The following is a 21,981-nucleotide window of genomic DNA, read 5'->3' on the forward strand; positions in this document are numbered from 1 at the left end:
TAAAGACTGGGTTTTGGCACACCAGCAGCATCTACGTGATCTTCACTTCCTTCAAATAGTGAAATGGAGGTGTTGGGTGAAGCTGAAGCCCTCCCCCAGCTGGGAGGCCCACGTGGGTCCTGGGCTGGAGCTGTGGGCACTGGGGCTGGGGGTCTCTGTGGTCACCTGAGCAGGACTAGGGGGGACATGCAAAGCGTGGTTGCTCTCAAACACTGAGTTGTGTGTGCGGGTGGGTGTGTGTTATGTCTCCTCAGCCCTGGGGATGCCAATGTGTCACCTCTGCTTGGGGGGGGACACGACACACGGGACACAGATACCGCGTGTGTGCACGTCGTATGTGCGTGTAGGTATCTTCCACCTCTCCCCAGTCCTCTAATGGGGGAAGGAGATACATTTGTGTGTGTGTGTACGTGTGCATGCATGTGTGCATGCATGTGTGCATGTGACTATACGGGGGGTGCATGTGGATGGATGCATATACAGGGGGTATGTGCATGTATGGGGGTGGGCGTGTGTCTCTACAAATGTGCATGCACATATTCGTGCCTGTAGAGATGGATGTGTGCATGTGGGTGCGTGTCCGCGTGCACGCGTGTAAGTGTATACATATATATCTATCTATCTGTGTGTGTACGTACCGGGGTTTCTGACCGCAGCCCCCAGCTCCCGGGCGGGGGGTGCACCGCCTGCCTGCCTGTGTCCTTGTGCCATACCCGGTGCCTGCGCTCTGCCGGCTGCCTGTGCAAGCCTGCCCGGCCCCCGCCCGCGCCCGGGGCCGGGGGTGTGTGTGCGTGCCCCAGCTCCTGCGTGGCGGGGGAGGGGGGGGCGGTGCCGGCCCCGGCCCTGGCCCCGCTCCCGCAGCCGCGGCACCGCCCCCGCTCCCGCCCCGGCCCCGCTCCCTCCTTCCCTCCCCCCCTGCCTCCCTCCCTCCCGCCGCCGCAGCCGCACCGAGACACAAAAAGCGGCTGGGGCAGGGCTGGGCAGGGCCGGGCAGGGCCGCGCCGGCACCATGACGGAGACCACCAAGACCCACGTTATCCTCCTGGCCTGCGGCAGCTTCAACCCCATCACCAAGGGGCACATCCAGATGTTCGGTCAGTCCCGCCGGGACCCCCGGCAGCGGGGCGGGGAGGAGGAGAAGGGAGGGGGTGTGTGTCGGGGGTGCACCCCGAGGTGTGGGGGATGTTTTGACGGGGTGTTTTGGGGGGTGCAGCCCCGCGCCCGGAGCCGCAGAGGGCGGGGGAGGGAGGGGGGGGCGGGAGCCGCGGGGCCGCCCCAGCCGGGCGCTGTCCGAGGCCGGCGGTGCTGAAACCGCCGCGGGCGGAGGCGGACCCGGGCCTCGGCCCCATGCCATACCGAGAGCCTTCCGCTGCCATCCAGCCCTAGGTTATGCTTCCCTTAAGATAACAGGGTCTCCCCCCGTCTACACTCACCTTGTCACACTCCCACCCCCACAAAACCCCCGGGGTCGGTGCTGGCAAAGGCTCCCAGCAGTGTTTGCAAGATGCTGCTTGCCCGTTGGGTCTGCGAGTCTGCGGTCGCTGCAGCACTTTTATATCCTCTCTGACCGGGGAAGGAGGGAGGAACTGGGCCAAGCGGCTAAAGCCAGGTATGGCAGAAGTGAACAAAAATATAGTCAGTTAATTGAAATATTAGAATGCCCAACCATTAGACTGATACTAGGTCAAAGGAATCAGAAATGTTTGTGTGAGATGATTGCTATTACTGAGCATCTGTGAGATGATCCAAATGATGGGGATGCTAGAATCACTGCTACAGCCTGTTCAGGCAAGACAAGAGGGAGGGAGGGAGGAAGGGATAGAGGAAGGGCAGTCTCTGTCAAAGGCAGTCTGACATGCCATAAATACTGACGGTTCGGGTAAAGCTTGAAATGCCTGGAGATCTCTATACAAACAATGACTTACCTGGGGTGGGGAGGACTCCTGTGAGGGTGAAGTGTCCACTGCAGACCACTGAAAAAATGGGACTAGAAAGATCAGCTCCTTTAATATCCCTTCTTGGAGTGAAGAGAGAGGAACCATCCTTGATGTCTGATAAGAGATTTGAGTCTGGGAGCAGACGCCGAAGGTCTCATGCTACAGCTGGAGAAGCATCCCTGGGGTTTCTAAAAGCTGTACCTAAGTTTCTAAGTGCAAAAATAATTGAAAACAGCTTGGGGTATTTCTGCATCAGACCTTGTTTTTGTAGATCGTAATGAGTGGTACAGCAGGCTAGAAAATTATGGTTTTCTAGATGCAAATGATCACATTGCTATTCCATTTCATAAGTGCCAACAAAATGTAGTCCTGGGCACCAATATACCTGAAACTTAAAAAATTCCTATTGTCTAAGCTAAAAACAATTGCTAAAAACAAGAGGAACTATTTAAAAATAAGAACAATAATTAAAGGTAGTTACAGGGTCTTGGTTGATAGAAGTGACTATCGATAAAACAGGTTTCTGTACTCCACATTATTTAGTCCTAGCTGATATTTTGATTAAGAAAAGTAATACTAAAAATATCAATGTGGCCCATATTCAGTGGACTAAAAACCAGTAACAAGATATAAGATATAATTTAGATATAATTTAGATATAATAAGATATAATTTAGAAATATAAAATTTAGAAAATAAGGATCAGTGAGATATTGGTGTGCAGTGGGTATTTTTAGTAGACTCCCATTGAGGTATGTTTCTTTGCTCAGTAGTCTTCGGTATCTTTATCAATGACCTGGAAGAAAATATATAAACCCGCCAGTAAAAAGTACCAATGACCCCAAATGGGTAGAATAGCAATTAATGGTGGTAACAAGTCAGTTGTGCTTCCCAACTCAGATTGTTTGATAAAAAAGGCTTGTTCAAACAGTGAAGTCAAATGCAAAGTCATACGTCCAGCAAGCAGGAACGCACATCAAACATAAACAACAGGCAAATGTCTTCTGCCAAACAGTGGCTGTGTCAAGGACTGAGGAGTGATTGTACGCAGCCCGCTGAATACAAACTCTGTGTAATGCTGTAAATAAAGCAGCAAATGCAATCCTCGTAGATATAAGCAGGGGAATATCAAGCAGAAGAAGGAGGTTGTATAATTTTCATGTACAGCATTAGCAAAACCCTTCTTGAAGGAACAGTAACAAGAATTACTTTAGCTCTGCAAACCAGGCTTTGTGGCAAGAATCTGAAGAGGCTTAGTCTAGATCCATCCTTAAAGATGTTAAGGAGCAACTTGATCATGGCCTTTAAGTATCTGCTTGGGGGAAGGGTATGTGATATATGATGGAAGTGGGCTCCTTTATTCAGCAGAATAAGGACTGGTGAGATGCCAGGAGCAGGTTTGGATACCACACAACTTTGAACTACAAATAGAGTGTGTGGTTTTGTGAGAAGGTAATCAAGCAGCAGGAAAAAGTGTTTGGGTACCTGATGGATTCTCCATCACCTGAAGGCTGTAAATGAAGACTTAGACATCTTTCACAAAGACATGTTTCAGCTCAAAGAGGATGGTTTGGTGTGGAAATTTTCTATGCACATGTCCTGTAGAGATCATGGAATATAAGTGTTGAGATACTTGATAGGGACAAATTAGTATTCCATGAGGAAAGGACACAGAATTTAGTTTCTGAATCCCTATTTGTTTTCATTTGAGGAACACTTCCCCCTAGGTCTAAAAGAATAATCATGTGAAGCCATGGGAATCTCAACCGAAATCTGTGTTATTCATTTAGCTCTGTACTATACAAGTCCAACCAAAACAGTACTCCATCCTGTAAATGTTGCATTTCAAACAGCTGAATTTGTGCAAAAATATTGTCTTCATCTTTCAGACAAATATTTGGGCTTTGTGAGCCTGATATGAGGGGGTTTTGCTTAACATTGAGAAATACAATTTACCTATTTAACACATGGCTCTAATTAAGCCAAAAGGAAGTATAAGATTTGCACTGGTATGCCACTGTATACATACCATTGTATGCCAATCATAATTTTTCTCAGTCTGAATCTTACCATGTTTTATTCAGTCCAAAATCCATCCTTTTCCTGTAGGATTTTTGCCTGAATAGGGGATGGGTTAGTTATTTGGAAGTCTTTTCTGGTCAGGGAAAGGTTCCCACTGGGTTATTTTTTCCACCAGTCATGTGAATTTAAGACTCAGTATCATCATTATCCTTGCGTTTCCACAAAGCTGGGATTCTTGTTACAATCCCAGACCTGCAGCTGCAGCACACCGCTGACCCTTGTGTCTGTGCGGAGCTCAGCTTGCTGCAACAGGGCGCTCTCCGTCCTCTGCCACTTACAAGGCTGGGTCACTAGGGCTCACCAAACAAAGTTGATTCATGTCTGTTTATATAAAGTGAATACCATACATATAAATTAATAATGAACATAAGATATATAACATATAATAAAAAAAGTAGGTGAGATACAGTGCTGTACAGCCATCCATACCAAGGGATCGAGACAAACACCCACATAGCCTTGAAAACACTCTGAGTTATTTGTGGTATCAGATGTGCTTTGAGATATATGTATATTCTGAGTCACAAATTTGAATTGTATTTTCTAGCTTTATGGGGCTATGAGATACAGTTTAGAATGCTAATGTCAGGGAAGAAAGGCAGGAGGAGAGAAGAGGGCAGAGGTTGTTTCTAAAACTTGAATGAACATAGGTGGCCTTTAGCCTGAAATGAAAATCCATTTATATCCTGAAAAGGCACAGAGGACAAAAACCAGATTCAATGCAAAAAGTCTTAATTGGAGAAAAATAAGATTCAGAACAAAGTCCTGTGTGTTAAAGCCACATAAAAAACCCACCACTTTACAGCACCAGGTTGCCCAGCTGCTTACCACGACCAGCACAGCCAGCAGACACCCAAACTCAAACAAATTCACTTCAATTTCCCGCTGACACTCAGAGAAATGCTGAGCTCAGGGAAGATGCTTAACCCGCCTCCTGCAGCTGGCTCAGGAGGGGAGCCTCTGAGATGTCCCCATGGAGGCTTCAGCATCTCAGTGCCAAACTGCTGGGGGCAGGCGGAGCAGCACAGCACCGCTGGGCATGGGATTTGCTGCGTAAAGGACACCTCCCTCCATCTTGGCCTCGCCGCAGCTTGCCTACGGCTTTCTTCCTGTGCAAGTGATGCCACCCAAAGGACAAAAGCCAATGAACCAATGTCAAAAGCAAAATTTAATCCGTGCAGCCATGCTAATGCACCGAAGCCTGTGCTGGCGCTCTTCCAGCTGATGAGCTTGTGCTTGCTTTGACAGTTAAATCATTTCCCAACCTTGTCCCAGCTCAGGGAACCCCAACACAACAGTGTCCTCCTCCTTCCGCCTGGGGTTCAGAGCATGAAAACCAAAGGGCAGCCCTGCATAGCAAGGTAGAAAGTGTACTTTTCAATCAAAAAACATGTTTCACTTTGAAGGGGGTCTTGGACAGAATACAGGGATTAAAGGCATCACCGTGCAAGGTCAGAAGCTCCACATTTTGTGTGGTTCTCTCTTCTGGTGTTTCAGGATTGGAAAGGAGCCAAAAAACTACCAGGGTTGGAGGGAAGAGATTTTTTGATGAGTTTCTTCGTAGCTCTGTGGGGGAAAGGGCTTGTCCTGCCCTGTGGATATGTGAGAATCAGGGTTCTGCATTTCTGATTCTGATTTCTGCAAACTGAAAGAAGAGTGGTTTGGTGGAGAGATTCGGTATCAGGTCGATCAAGATGCAGTGTTTTGATATTGATTTTTTTTCTGTTTTCTTTTTATTTAATTTTCTTAAATTGTAGAAGAAAAAACCTCTCTGTAAATGCTCATGTTCTCTATTTTGGCACTTGAGACTTTTTTCTTTTTGGCCTTTTTAGAGTTCTGAAAGTCCTCACAACCCATGCTTTCATGTGCAGACTTCTGTCTTCAAGGAAACACCCTTGCTCACCAAACACAGTTTTATTTTTGCCCAGCTCTAAGACAGCCTCACAAAGCTTCATCTCCAGTGCCTGGGTCACCTATCAAACTCCACCCTTTCTGACACATGTCCATCCTCCTTTCCACCTCTGCTCATCAGCCTTTGATTAGCAGAGCTATACTGGGGATCTCCCTGCCCTTGCAGAGGAAGGGTCCAGGACATTCTTCCCCTCTCCCGGCTGCACGGTGCCCATGAGGTCCAGTGACATGGAGGCTGGGGCAGCAGGGATGCTCAGAGCTGGGTTCAGAGGCAGCAGATTGGGTGACCTGCCAGGGAAAGGGTTGGGATATTGTTATTTCACTTCAAATGAGGCATCTGGCTTTTTTACAACTTTTCTTTTTTTTTTTCTTTTTTTTTCACTATCAAGTGTTTGACAGCAAATAGGCAGTTTAAATAAAATCTGTAGTGTCTCAGATGTGGCCTTCTCATAGGGAGCCTCAGTACCTTAGATGGTTTAAACCTGTTTGGCCTCTGAGTTTCCCACCCACTTCGTTTCAGACAGTGCCAGGACCTGGACTTGCCCAGAAAAACATAGCTCATAGGTAGGGTGAATCTTGAAATTCAGCATATCTCCACTAGTTTTCCATTCCCCACCCATTTTGTCTAATTATAATTAAATTTTCCCTATAGCCTATGTGCATCTGTTATTGAAGAGAGTTTATATCCCAACCAACAGCTGGATAAAAAATGTTTCTGATGGAAAACAATGAAAGAGGAATCTGCCATCAGAAGTAAAAGTCTCCCTTGCATGGCTTCATAAGAAAATTTGAGCAATTAAAAATCCCAGCAGGCTGCTCTTTATTATTCAATGCAGCCCTTCTAGAGGAGCAGCACGGAGGTCTGCTGCATCACATAAATAGGATTTTGAGATAAAGGGTTGGAGTTTTATAAGTAAAGAGGGAAGAAGAGGCAGGGGCTGAGGCTTTTTTTATGGCATGTTGTTTTAATATCCTGAATTTCAAGAATCACTTTTTCTTATTTTGTTGAGGTGACTGAACTGTAGAGGAGTTTAATGAAAGCATCACTGCCTGGGACAGAGCTGGGAGAAATGTGTGAGCAGAATGACAGCTCACCCTTTCCCCTTTTGCTTAAATGCGAATATATCTGCAAATGACCAGAAGCAAAATTCTGCTCCCCACCCCCGCAGCTAGCAAGGCTCATCAGGAGCTCAGGAGAGGCTTTGCCTCTGCCATCTGCAACATGAGTAAGAAGTCAAGGCCTCTGCAAGGCTGCCTCGTGTTTCCATTTCATCTCCGGGCTGAAATCTGAATTTGTAATTAGCTGGAGAGATCGATGGAGCGAGAGGTGCGTAATGGGACTCCAGGAGGACGTGATGGACAGGGAGGGCCTGATTCAGCCCCTGCTTTGCTCCGCATGGTGTTGGTGGGTCTTGGGGAGTGCAGGCAGAGTGGCAGCGGGAACGCTCCAACCCAGGGCAGAGCCAGGACAGATGTTACTTTTAACACCCTGGGTGATTTATTGGACATGGGCAGTTGCAGCATCTGTGCTCACCTCTCAGCAGCTTTTTAATTTAATTCTGGCCAGGCTGTGCAGTGCTGCAGAGGTGCTTCCACTGACAGCCAAGCTGCTGAAATCACAGCAAACAGCCAAAATCTTTCATAAGTAGAAGGGGTCTGGGAGGACAAGACTTGCCCAGCCTGGCCAAGTGCTCCCAGTTCAAAGCAGTGGCAGACAGTGAAACTGGTCAGCCTAGCCTTGTGGGGGGTGAGTCACTGTCACGCCTCCACTCCCAGCGCTTGCCTGAAACATGCGAAAACTGCAGGTTCTTGTGTGCTGTGCCAGGAGGACAGAGCAGCACCAGCAGGACCACAGCACCCATGGCTCTTTTGAGTGCCATTATGTATCAGTTAGTGCCACGTTCCCATCACTGCACCCCACACAGACTCTTTTTTTCATGGCCTTTATAACCAGCTTTCTGCATCTCAAGCATCTCATCTCCTCTTTATGACCCACAGAGAGGAGGAGTTTTCCCAAGCACCAGATTAAACTCCATCAATAACTACTCAGGGATCCTTTTAAAATATTAATAAGCTCTTAAATATTTAGCAGTATTTAGTACAGTCTGTGAGACAATACATTGTCTCTATGACAATGCCACCTCCCAAAACGTGCCATGTACCTTCTCTTACTTCCACTGACTATAAACAAACCCAGCAGAGAGAAATCCAGTCCTACAACCTCATTCAAGAAAGAAACAGAGGCTCCACTTCTGTTTAAAACTGTTTGTGCTCACTAAGGTGCTTGTACTTCCTGCATTGTCTTCTCTGATACTTTTTAATAGCAGCCCTTGCAATGCCAAGGATATCAATTAGCTGAATGCTAAACCCCAGCAGTGGCTGACCACACCTCCCATGTGATCCTGGGCAAGTCACTTAATCTCTCCCAACTGCTGTAATGGGGGGGACTCACGTCTCGGCTTTCCCTGCCAGGCCACTGTGGGTTTGTGGTGGGTACTGCAGTGATGGGGCACACAGGTAGGAGTGGCTCATGATTAGGCTGATCTTTGTACACCTGAGCAGCAGGTGCCTGAAAACAGACTCCTCCAAGCTCTGGCCTCTGAAATCCTTTCTGGCAGCAAGGCAGGGGGACTGTGAGGGGTCCCCCAAGCTGAGGAAGAAGGCACAGAGATGTGTCAGAGATGGGTCTGAGCCTGTGTCCCACCACTTGTGGCGGGGGGGCAAGGGGCAAGCAGAAACAGTCCAGCTGCATGAATGTGCAGCACAGGCAACCCTAGCTCTAGCCCTAACCCCAGCCTTAACTCTAGCCCTAGCCCTAGCACTAGCCCTAGCCCTAACCCCCACTTGGCACCAGGGAGATGGAACAGCACAAAGCACCTACAGAAAGACCTGACAATGTCTAAGACAGAAAAATCAGCCTAAGATGTCAATAAATCCAGGACATCTCTGGGCTTTGAGACAAGCACATCCTTTTTGGCATTTAAAACACCTGAATGCAAGCATTCCTGTGGTGCCACCACTGCCCGGCCATGCAGGGCTGGTATTTTGGGGTGCCCTGCGTGGAGAAAGCTGGGAAAAGTCTGCAGTGCCCGTCACAGCTTTGAAAACAAACCAGGGCCAGGACAGAGCTCTCATTCCCCCCCCAAAGCAACATTGCTCACATGTGTTGATGTTGTGCAGTCATGCCTAGAGGAGACAACCTAATTCATTAGCACGTTTTATTTCTCTCCCTTTCCAGCATCAGCTAGTTTCCTTTGGTAAGCTTGAGCTTGGTCATGCCAGCAGAAAACTGCTAAATCCATATTTTGGGAACAGAAAAATGTAGTCTTTCAAAATACGTACTTTCAAGAGCCACTACAGGGCTCGCCCCAGGAGGAGATGAACTGGGATACATCTGTTTTGGAGCTGGCGTAGAAGGAGGCAAACGCAGAGGAGCTCCCCATGGGATGGGGAGCCAGGCAAGGAAGTACTTGCTCAGCCTCTGCTCCACAAAGGTTTCTACTTTCATCGAAAAAATCTAACAGCCACTAATTGAGCTTAAGCTTTCCCTAAGGAGATCATGTTTTGCTAGGGCTTACTGGCAAGGGAAGAAAGAAAATCCAGCTTTTCCAGTGAGACCTCATGAGCTGGGTTGGGATGCTGAAAGGCATAGCTTTCCTTCTGGCACCTTTGCTTTGTGTAAAGACATCATTGATGCTCCTTTCAGGGAAAAGGGGGTCTTGGGAATAGATCTGCAAAGAGAGAGGGTTTCACTGAGCCTCACAGCCAGGTGAGACATGGCTGCAGCAATGGGAACGTGACATCCTTTGGTCTCACCATGAGGCTGAAGTCCTCCCTCAGCTGCCTCTGCCAGTGCTGTCAACAGCATCCCCCCAGCCTTTCTGCATCTCCATAGGTGGGACATGTTCTGCCTGCACAGTCCTGGTTCAGCCAACACAGATCCCTGCCGGGGTCAGCATCTTCAGATGCTTTGCCAGCAAAGAAAACCCATGGGTCAGAGTCACGGCGTGGGGACCAGCCCCATGTAGAGGCAACCCAAGATCAGCAAAGAGCTGCCAGGCAAATGCTCCCTGTCTCTGTTGTGTGGCGATCTGGGGAGCAGAGGATTTATGGAGTTGTGATTCTGCTGCACATCAGCCTGAAAGAGCAGCACTGCACGTGCCAGGGTGTACAAAGCACTGCCTTTGATGTGCTACAATGGCTTGGAAATGGAAACAAACAGAACACTTGCACAGGGAAATTAGGGCAGCAGAAAACAAGCGTGGAAATCTGTTGGGGTTTTTTTCCCCCAATTATTTAAAAAAAAAAAAAAGGCACCGGGTGACACCAATTTCCCAGCCTGTGGCTGGCTGAGATTGGGACTGGGACCTCTCCAGGAATGCCTGTTGAGGTGCCTGTCCTACTTCAGCCATACTGCCCACATCCTGGTGGAAGCAAATAAGACTATGGCAGGATAATGAAAATATTCACCAGGCACCTTTTGCTGCTACCCTTGTCCTGTTTGACTATATCTGTGGGCCAAGGGTGATAAAAATAATTTCAAAATAGAGCAGTCAGACTGTATGGAACACCTTCCCCTTTGCTTGCCAAACAGTTTATTTTTGCTCCTGATATTTAGACTCTCATCATAGCCAAGATACAGCCATAGAATACCATCTCTGGGCCAGATTTGCACCTCAAGTTGTTGCTTTACCGCGGACGGTGCATTTACATCTCTTTACACTAGCTGGAGAGCTGTTAGCCTCAAAAACCCTATAGGAGAGATGGATTTCAGCCAAAATTGCACCAACCACTTTCTGCCCAGTCCACTTGCAGTGCTGTTCGCTCCCCTGGTTTGTATTTAAATAAATCCTGGTGCTCAGAGGGGCATTTTACAATGAGTGCTGGCAAATACACATTTTGGCACATTTCTCTCTAAAAGAATGAAGAAAATACTATGCTGGAAGAGGAAATCTCGCTCCCCTCCACCATGCACCACATTACAGCGTGCACAGCCTTGCTGACTTACAGGGTGGCTGGCTAATGCACCAGCCAGGGAAAGTCATATGACCTCTCACTTTTCACTTCAGTACTGTCCGTACAGGTATTTGTCTTAGAGGTGCTCAATCCTTCTCTGAGGGCTTCTAAGCAAGGTGTTTCAGTGCTGTCCTGTGGCAGGGAGCTCAAAAAATGTCTTTCTTTACATGAAGTGATCTTCTCCATCCATCTTTATCTGCTAAGAGATGCTTTTACTGGGTTAGATGCTTCCCCTCACCTCACCAGCCCCAAGATCTCTAAGATGCCCAGACACCAGCTCTGGGCACCAAATACCAGGTGGAGGGTGGTCCTCCTTGGCAGGACTCAGCTGCCTGTCCTTCAGGTGAAGTCCAGCAAGGTGCTGAGCACATTCTTCCTCTCCCTGTGATACCAGGATGGAGATGTCTGGGCAATAAATTATATTGCTTCTCCTTAGAAGTGGTGTGAGTGACAGCACTGTGCTAATCACCTGTCTGACAGAAAAGTAGGTCCAGTCCCTACCTGGAGGAGCTGGTGGCAGCTTCAACTCAAGAAGCAGCTCCCCATACTTGTCTTCATGTTGCTCACCTGATATGCATTGCGTGCTCCCACCTGCTCCACCACAGTAGGGTGGGATGTTCCAGGGGGCAAAAGCACTTTGGCCTGGGTTGCTTTGCCAGGCCCTTCCTCAGATGCTTCTCTTCAAGCTCTGGGACCTGGATGGTTTCTTCCTGGGCTCCTGTGTGCCTTTGCACACAAACCGCCCCTTGCAATACTCCAGTTCTGAAAAAAGAGGGAAAAATAGGATGGCTTCAATTTACATTTCAATGGTATCAAATAGGTTATTCCTCTATGGCCCAGGTCACCTGGGACAGGCCAAGTCCCCTGCCAGGTCCGGTCTTGTTGGGTCTCCAGCAAAGGCTCTGCTGTTTCTAGGTCAGCTCACTATGACTCAGTCTTCAACCTTTTTTTCTGGTTTGTTTTAAACATCTAATTTCACTTTTCTGCCATGAAGCCAAGAGCCAAGGTCAACAGATGGTGATAACATGAGTCTCGTTAGTCGTCACTTGGATGGCTCTCAGAGTTGAAAACTGGTGGGGTGCCTGGGTGGGCTGGGGTATGGGAGGGTCAGGTGCTGCAGCATCATTTCTTTGGTCTTTCATAGCCTCCACTTCCACCATGAGTTTCCAGGTGTTTGGTGGCCAATGCTTTTTTGTGCCTATGAAAAGTCATTAAAACAAATATGCAGCAACAACTGAAGACATTTAGCATGGAAGTCCCTTTCAGATTTCTTACCTCTACAATGCCTGGATGCAGCTATAGACTAACGGGGTGAAGGGTGGGGGGAAGTGTAACAGAGCAATTAGCTTGGAGATTAAAATCATTAAACATTAGGAGGGTTAATGGGATATTTCTACCAACCAAAAGTGTACTGGAAATTTGACGGAGATCATCTAAGGGGCACTGATCTCAAGGCAGGACAGGCTGTTTGGCTCGGTGGGACACACTGGGTTCTCCCTAGGCTTGCCTTAGGAAGGGTCAATCCCATGACGACAAACTGCCCTCTGACCCCTCCTCCTGCTTCTTCCCAAAAGAGAAACTTGTCTTGAAGTGCAGTCAGGGCTTGTTCCTCTAGTAGAAAAGTTTTTTTGTCCTTCTGGGAAGTCTAGGAAATGGAGGTGTCGATGGTCTCCCCAGCTCCGGCCAAGGTGTGGCTGCAGGCAACGGGTGGGTGAAGATGCTGGTTGGGACAAAGTGGCCCTGGGGCAGGCAGGAGAAGAGAGCTGGGGTCTGAGATGAGTACATCTCTGATTAATACATCCCTGATTTGGCATTTGGAGAGCTTTTTGTTGTTTGGGGTTTGTTTGTTTGTTTGTTTTAATATATATACACACCCACCCCACTTGATTAGACTGAGAATAACTGCTGGTTCCTTGCCCGAGCTGGGCTCAGGGTAAGAAGCAACATTTAGGTCCTGCAAGTGCTGCTAGCTCAATAATAAAACAAAGTGTGCTGGCGTATCTGGGTCACTCTCCCCTGCAGGAGAAGGTATTTTAGACAGTAGGAAAGTGCCTGCCTTGTCCTCAGCACCTCACGGCTGTGTCCCGCCTCCTGCCCAAGGCTGCTGGAGGCCAAATTGCTCAAAATGAAAATGAGACAGCCAGGAAATGCATTTGCCTTCTCCTCTGCCCTGGCTCTTGGGGAAGAGCGATTAAGACTGTGCAAAACCTTCTTGCCTCCCTGCTACCTCTTGTGTGTTTTCAGAGGGCTGGCACAGATAATGAGGGGGCTGCAGCTTCAGTCCCTGGTGGGGAAGACATAAATCAGAGCTGGCTGGTGGCATTCCTTTGTGAAAAAAAGAAGAAAACAACCGTGGAAGCCTTAGAGGTACGGATGAACGAGATACAAAGGCAAAGCAAATATGATTTGAAATTACACCTTGAAAAATTGAACACGAGGAATATTTGATTTCATTAACATCAATTTAGGTGATGGAGCAGTGCCAGAGGAGCTGAAACATTGTGATTAAATATACTCTGCGAGAACCACCAAAAAGAAACACCTTTTAAATAAGCACTGATTTCCTATTGGGGAAGCAGGATGCTATTTTTTCATTCAATCTGGACAAAATCATCGCTTGTCATTTTTGTAGCCCTGGACTGTATAATCTGATTGGTCCTTCCCCACCGTCATCTCACAGGAAAGTGGTAGATCCAAAAATATTTGAAGTGCATTTGCAGAGGAACAAGCAAAGCTGGGCTGGGGCAGCGGGAGGTGTCACCAGTGCTTGGGAAGGGTCCAGGTGTCACCCTTGTGCCTTCCTTCCCCAACACAGCAAGGCTAAGGTCAACTACCAGCTGCCACAGAGGGTCTGTGCCAGGAGGCATGGAGCCAGGGAGCCACAGCAGAAAGCTCTCCACCACACCAGCACACTGCCAGTGGGCTAATGCATGTCTTGGCAGGGTCCACCACTGGTAGTTTATTTATGTCAACAATGTTTAAAAGTCGTGAAAGGCTGTCTGGAGCATTAAGTACAATTTACACCGGAAAAGAAATTAGCTTTGCTTTTCCAGCCCAACATCCTTGCATTGGTGTTGCAGGCTATAAAGTGCTTGTAGAAAATGAAAATACTGAAGGGTGGTTTCTGGGGTCCAGCATGGTCCCTGGACATCACAGGTATTCAACAGGCAAGAAACAGGTTGGGAAAGGGCCAGGAAGCCATGACAGAAGGCTAAACCCAACAACAATGAACGGGCCAGGAACACAACAAACTGGCAGAGAAGCAGGACTGAGGCTCCTGATACTGATGGCTTTTCAGGCCAAAATCTACTCTTTGCCAGGCAAAAATCTTTGCACAGCAGGGAGGGAAGGCTGGGAGCTGTGCAGACAGCTGACTGTAAGGAATACAGACAAGAGGAGGAATGCAAAGCTGCTGCAGTGTCTTTTACATTAGCCATGTCTGCCAGGACACCACAAACCTGATGTCTACAAGCAGCATATTTCACATGAAAGACACAAAAAAGTTTTATTAAGAAAAGGCATTTTCTGAGAGCATGGGCTTGGGGGTTGGAAGGAAGAACCACAACATCAGAACTGCCACAGCATTCCAAAGCGATGACCCATCAAAACCAGAGTCCTGTTTCTAGAAATCCAGAAGAATGGCCAGTGCCATGCTTGTGTGTGAGGCTCCTTAGCTTAGCCTCATGCTGTGCACAGCCCCACTTTCTTTGGGTTGGAAGACCCAAGGGCAGCAGAATACCCAAAGGCAGAAGGAGACCCAAAGCTAGAAGGAGACCCAAAGATAACAGGAGACTCACCCTCTTTGTCTTTTGCATGCCAGCCATGACCTCTATCCTGTCTCCCTGCCCTGGCTGCCCAGCTCCTAGCTGCTCCTTTCATGGACCCACATCACTCATCACCCATTGTTTTGAGATGCTGAGACCCACTCATCCTCCCACATGTGCCAGGAACACACACTGTGGCAGGAAGCACCACAACCTCAGCCTGGGGGACGGCAAACCACCAACAGGCTTGCCACCTCTTAGAAGAGCTAAAGTAGTTTTGTCTTGCCTTGTACAGAGGATAGGACACAAGTCTCGATGAGTTAATATGTTTAGACAGGCCTTGTCTATGGTTGCCTTTTGCCCTCTTCATTTAGCCACTGAAGTGTAAGTCAGCCTGAGAAAATTCAATCAGTAAAAAAAGCAATGAAGCTTTAAATGCAGCATTGTGATTGCAGCATGGATGCATCTAGACACCGCAAATTAATGCCGTGATCTTGAGTCACTCTGCCCCAAGTCCTCTGCCACCGTCCCAGCAGCGGAGGTGGCTGCTCATGCTGCAGTGCCAGCCCTGCTAGCGGCACAGCTCCTCTCCAAATGGGATTTGTGACATCATTTAAGAAAACACAGTCTTTTCAAAGACTTTTGCTTTGAAGTGGATGGCTGAGAAGGTCTGGCTTAGCTGTTGGTTACACAAACAAGCAAGCCAGCAGGGCTGCAAATGAGTGGGCAGAGCCACCCAATGGACACAGCCTTGCAAGCAAATGGACATGGTCTGCCCCAAAACCAAGTGAGAACGGACCAGTCTGTGACTTGAAGACATGCTCTGCCAGTCGTAGGCAAGGCAGAATCAGAATGTAGGTCTTCCCATTCCCAGCTCAGCCCTTCATTCACTACACGATACTGCTACTTCATAGCCCATGTGTCAGCCCTCATCCTTACCCTGCAGAGATTTACTTACAGAGATTTATTAGTAAATAAATCTATTTTCCCTACATATTTACGTTCTCTTTGGTATTTCTGAGGTAGACAACAAGCTTCTGAAAGAGCAGATTCCAACTTTTACATGTGTATATATATATATATATATATATATATATATATATATATATATATGACAGCAGCATCATTTTTACAGGTTTCTCTAAATAATACCATGCAGGTTAAAAAATAAATGAACAATTTTGATGACAACACAGAAAGCAGCAACATCCACCCCCCTCCCAGCAGTACACTCCTCTGTGAGTGCTGTGAGGCCAGTGGTACATCAGTATCCCATAGGATCTATCCTGCTGAAGTTATGGGCCTTGCTGTAGAAACAGGCAAATACTTTTTTTGCCTGCAGTCACAAGAATTATATGGGCTTACCTGGGTTTCCAATCCTTAGCATGCATTTGTAGGAGATGAGTGGCTTTCTGCAGAAAAAGGTGTTTTACTAAGGCAGGTGGTAGTGGTGACTCGGCATGAGCTCCTGAGAGCCGGAGCTGAGATAACTTGCCATCAGCATGGGTTGCATCACCTGAAGATGCAGGCTCAGTTCCAGGCTGTTTAACTACAGACTTTGAGAAACTGAGAGCCAGGCAAAGTTGTTGGCTTTTGCCACTGACAACTCAAGGAAAAATTAATACCATCAGCCACCATTATGTATGTGAAGCAGAGGTTACGTGCAAGGAGTTAATCTCTTCTTAAGAGTGAATATTAAGGCACTGTACATGAAGGGGAAGGCATGAATGGATCAGTGTTTTAATCTTCTTTTGGCAAAGAAAATCAAGTCAGGGTGAAGCAAGGAATAATGAGAGGATGTGTTAATTTAAAACTCAATGGCATTTTTTGTTTGGGATTTTCCTTTTTTTTCAATTTGCACTTTATATTGCATTATGATGTAAAGGTAGACATGGGTCTGTTGATCTCTGCTCCTTAGCACACCCAAAGCCCTGGTTCGCCTGCATGGCAGCGTGCATCAGGGAGGGTCCTCTTTGGCTTTTCCAAAAATCAGCACTCAGGTTTTGTCCCTGTGTGGTGGCAACTGGCTCCAAGCGTTTCAGTTGTCTTGTATGTGCTTCCAAGGTGGTCAGGATAGCCTTCCTGCAGACCTCCTCTGCTTCTAGGCTCACCCAAAAACATTTTTATCTCAGTTAGTGATAGCCTTGGCTGCAGTGACCACAACATTGTGGAGTTCGGGATTCTGCTGAGCATGCTGAAGGTCAGCTCTAAGACAAGGGATCTGCATTTTAGAAGAGCAAACTTCAGCTCACTCAGGGCTCAGCTGGGAGGGGTTCGATGGGAAGCTTCCAAGGAAGACAAAGGAGCCAGTGGGTGCTGGGAATTCTTCAAGAACTCTCTCTTGGAAGCACAAAGCCAATTTATCCCCTACAAAGGAAAGGGAAGTAAGCAGAGCAAGAGGCCCCCTTGGCTCAACTATGACCTCCTGGATCTACTCAAATCCAAAAGGGAAGCATACTAGAGATGGAGAAGTGGAGGATTATCCATCGCAAGCTACAAGGGCATTGCCAGAGTGTGCAGAGATGCAGTTAGAAAAGCAAAAGCCCAGCTCAAATTGAAACTGGCTGTAGATGTCAAAAATAACAAGAAAGGTTTCTTCAGGTATGTCAACCATAAGCAGATAAAGAAGAAAAACATAGGCCCACTGTTAAACGGAAAAGGAGAGTCAATCACCAATGATGCTGAAAAGGCTGAGGTCCTCAATACTTTCTTCACCTCTGTCTTTACCAACACTGTTGGGTCCCAGGCTTTGGGAATGAAATTGCCCGTTGATCCAAACACCGACCCACCATCAGTGAAGGAAGAGTTAGTACATGAATTACTACAGGAGCTTGACCCCCACAAATCAATGGGCCCTGACGCCATCCACCCAAGGGTGTTGAGAGAGCTGGCTGACATCATTGCAAGGCCACTCTCCATAATCTTCGAGAAGTCGAGGAGAAGGGGGGATGTCCCAGAGGGCTGGAGGAAGGCAAATGTTACCCCTATCTACAAGAAGGGCTTGAGGGAGGATCCGGGTAACTATAGGCCCATCAGCCTTACTTCAATCCCTGGGAAAGTTATAGAATGAATCCTCCTGGGGGCCATCACAAGTCAAATGAAGCACATGATTGGGAAAAGCCAACTTGGCTTCACTAAAGGCAGATTGAGCTTGACAAACCTGGTGGCTTTCTATGACAAAGTGACTTGCCTGGTTGACATGGGGCAGGCGGTGGACATTGTCTACCTGCACTTCTCCAAGGCCTTTGATACGGTCCCCCACAGTCTCCTCCTGGAGGAATTAATGCATTATGGCCCAGACAAGTGGTCTGTGCAGTGGGTGGGGAACTGGCTGACAGGCCGCACCCAAAGGGTGGTGGTAAATAGCTCCTTTTCCAAGTGGCAACCTGTCACTAGTGGGGTCCCCCGAGGGATGGATATTGGGCCCAATGTTATTCAACATCTTCATAAGTGATCTGGATAACGGCATCAAGCGTAGCCTGATGAAGTTTGCTGATGACACCAAGTTGAGCAAGGAACTAGACACTCCAGAAGGGAGAGCTGCTCTGCAGGGATATCTGGATAGGCTGGAAGAGTGGGCCAGCAAGAACCTTATGAAGTTCAACAAGGAGAATTGTAAGGTCTTGCACCTGGGAAAACATAATCCAGGAGTGCAGCACAGACTGGGATCCACCTGGCTGGAGAGCAGCTCTGTGGAAAGGGACCTGGGGGTCCTGGTGGACAGAAAGCTCAACATGAGTGAACAGTGTGCTGCTGCGGCCAAGAAGGCCAACAGGATGCTGGGTTGCATCAAAAAGGGCATCACCAGCAGAGATAAAGAAGTCATCATCCCGCTCTACTCAGCGCTTGTCAGGCCACACCTGGAGTACTGTGTACAGTTCTGGTCCCCGCTATACAGAAGGGATGTGGACAGGCTGGAAGGGGTCCAGAGAAGGGCCACCAAGATGCTCAAAGGACTGGGAAGCCTGCAATATGAGGATAGGCTGGGAGAACTGGGTTTGTTCAGCCTTGAGAAAAGGAGGCTCAGAGGGGATCTCATCCCCATGTACCAGTACTTAAGGGGCAGCTACAAAGAAGATGGAGACTCCCTTTTTACACGGAGTCCCATGGAGAGGACAAGGGGGAATGGACACAAGTTGCTCTTGGGGAGATTCCAACTGGACACGAGAGGAAAATTTTTCACAGTGAGGTCAGTCAACCTTTGGAATAATCTCCCCAGGGAAGTGGTTGACTCGGCCACGTTGGACACCTTCAAGAGTTGGCTGGACAGGGTGCTGGGCCATCTTGTCCAGCCTGCGCTCTTCCTAGAAAGGGTTGGACTAGGTGATCCCTGAGGTCCCTTCCAACCTGGGATTCTGTGATTCTGTGATTTCTTTGCTCTTCCAACATCATGCCTCAAGTCTTCAATTCTTTTGCTATAAAAGTCTCTTGATGCTGTTTTCTGTAACTTATACCCTATGTGGTCTTTTTTTTTTTTCCCAATCTAGAAATGGTCCCAGGACATGGTTTATGTGAAAGATGCCAGAAAGAGCAGAATCAGGAAAAGAAATGGCTTTTTTTCCCTCTCCCTCTTGATTGATCCTTGAAGGGACCGATGGGAAAGCCAGTAGCATCAATAAAGGCAAGCACAGAGCATTAGAGAGGGAGAAGTGCTGCTGGCACCCCCTGATTCCTCTTTTTAAAACACAGAATGGAGAAGAAAGATGATTTTTTTTTTTTTTTGCATATTTGGCTTTCTGGGCAAGTAGTTACAGAAGACTGCCATGGCAGGCTGCAAAGGGAATTCCACCAGCCATGGAGTTTTGTGCTTTACTTTATGATACTGGTTCAACCTCAACCCCCCTTGCCCATGCAAAAAAACCCCTCAAGAATATTGTATTTTTCTGTGTGTGCTCCCCCACAGGGTGCTTTGCTGGGTACCACTTGGAGCACAGATAGCCATAATCATGCACAGGGCTGGGTTTGGTCCCCTCACTGCCCCAGTGAAACCCACTGGTGGATGGTGATGCTCCCACACAGTTCCCAGCAAAGATGAAAAAATATGGTTCAAACCAAACTGCCGGTGTTAACCCCTTCAAGCTCAGGATTTTGAGGCCAGGGAAGGAAACTTTCCCTATATCTAATTCAGGCAATTGAATTTCATTCCCTGCACCAATCAAATTATTTAAGCCTGTTTTTCTCTCGCTGGTGGTTGGTGCATCCAGGGCACAAGATCTGGGAAGGAAGCCAGGGAAAGGATTTTGGTTGAGTCTGAGGAAGAGGTTTTATTGAGGCTGGCAAATAATCCACAGGCTGTCATGGGGGCCTGGGGCTGCTTAGTGCCCTCGGGGGGGAAAAGTCCATGGCAATTATAGTTACTTAACTAACCCAATAGCTGAACAATATTCCCTAGTAGAAATTTCAAAATTTGGAGGAAAATGAATAATTTCACCCAAGTGGTTCTTCAGTGATATCCCTACCTCCCTGCCCCACTCAGCCCCTCTCATCTCCCTCGATATATGAGTGCTCCTCATCCATCCCAAACTGCTGCAAGGGAGCTCTAAAATAATTTTAGAGATGGATTTTTGCCCTAAAGCAGAGCAGGAGAAAGGGCATGGGGGCTGAAGGGATGCACCACTAGGAGAACAGTCCTTTCCTAAACAGCACAACCCGATCCACACCACCGAGGGAGGATGATTTGACCAGGAAATGTGTAGGAAAAATGTACCCATCGATGTACCCATGGAAAAGTGACTTTCCCCACAGCTGGACCCACCAAGCTGTCCCCTCACCTGCCCCTTGTGCCAAGCTGTGGTCCAGGGCTCAGCAGCCCCCCTCCATGTGCTTGAACCCAACTGGTATTATTCTCATGGCACTGGCAGGTGTGAACAATCCCATGGCTAACTTTCAACCAGCAGCAGGACAATAAGGTGTTTCTGTTGCCACTAAAAACCCAGGAGCCCCAGTTCAGTGCAGCAGCTCCAGAAGATGCAGCAGGATCCCCTGTCCACTTGTGTTCCTCTTTGTGCCCACCATAACTGTGCTTGGACCTGGCAAACACCAACTGTTCTCCTTCCCCAATTTTTTTCTATTCACCTTTGGGAAAGCTTCCTTTGGAAGGGAAACAGGACCATGGCTGCTTTCGCAAAGATGGGTTTGCAGGGTGGGTCCCCAGCCCCAACAGCTGATGCCACGTTGGGTGGCTGGGATGGGGAAGCATCTCCCCAGATGGAAAGAGCTAACTTTGATGCTTATTTCTAAGGAATACTACCAAGGGAATCAGGAGCCATCCCACACAGGCTGGAGACCTTTGCACCAGCTTTAGCAGGTGCTAGCTGTGGCTGGGCGCAGATGGCAGGGAGGAGGAAGGCTCCCTGCAAGTGCCTCCCTGCTGGTGCCACATGGGAGGGCACCGGTCCTTCAGGTAGGACTGCTTCCTCTCCCCTGGGGAACCACCACTGGCTGGAGCAGGGTGTCTGTAGGATATGATGCACAGTGACATCTCGGGATGGCTGACGGATCCCAAAGTAACCTTAGCTTCAGAAATGCTCATTTTCTTTGCAAAGGCAAAATATTTTCTAGATCCTCCACTTGCAAAAAAAAAAAAAAGTGCTTTCAAATGACTCATCAATCTCATCTCCCTTTCTGCTTTCACCTTTTCTATCTTTTTTTCTTTCTACTGTCTCAAAAGCTTAGGTGGGCACTGCTGTGTTGTGCACTCCCCAGCCACCCTCCCCATGCTTGGCAGAGGAGGCAGGGCCAGCCCGGCCGTGGCCACCACCACCACCACTGACTAGCCCCACGCTCCCACCTCCCAGCCTCTTCCTCCTTGCTGCAACCCCATAGTGGCACTGTGGTTCATGCACAGGCATGGTGGGCCTAGGGGGCAAGGCTGTTGCCACGCACCCAGTGGGAGGGCTTGGGTAAAGTGGGTGGTTATACAGCTGCAAAAGCTTGGGGGGCAGGAGATATTGTTGCTGCAGCATGAAAAGATGGGACATTCCACCTCCAGTGCTGTTGAGAAAACCTCTTTGCTTCTCTGAGAGCACCTTCAGAGAAGCATCAGGGCATGAATATGTGTGCTCTGGGGCAGGGAGAGGGAGGTGAGATGTGGCATAGGACCCCAGGGGAGTTTAGCATCTCTTTGTCAGTGTTTTTATCCTTGAATGTCACCATTTAGAAATACCAGCCTGAGACTGTGCATCAGGCTGAAGGGACTCTGACAAGTCTCTTGGCATAGTAGGACATGGACAACACATGGTGCTGACACAGGGTGGGAGCAGTGTAAGAGC

The 21,981-nt window shown here is 48.1% G+C and overlaps 1 protein-coding gene across 1 annotated transcript in view; it reads left to right on the plus strand.

The window, feature by feature from the left end:
• The first annotated feature begins 922 nt into the window (after positions 1-922).
• NMNAT2 (nicotinamide nucleotide adenylyltransferase 2) overlaps positions 923-21,981 on the plus strand; it is a 33,480-nt gene continuing 12,421 nt past the window's right edge. The window contains exon 1 of the mRNA XM_064454401.1: positions 923-1,094. Coding sequence (XP_064310471.1) covers positions 1,010-1,094 — 85 coding nt within the window. The 5' untranslated portion in view covers positions 923-1,009. The remainder of the gene's footprint in view (positions 1,095-21,981) is intronic.

Source organism: Phalacrocorax carbo, chromosome 6, assembly GCF_963921805.1.
Source record: "Phalacrocorax carbo chromosome 6, bPhaCar2.1, whole genome shotgun sequence".
NCBI lineage: Eukaryota > Metazoa > Chordata > Aves > Suliformes > Phalacrocoracidae > Phalacrocorax > Phalacrocorax carbo.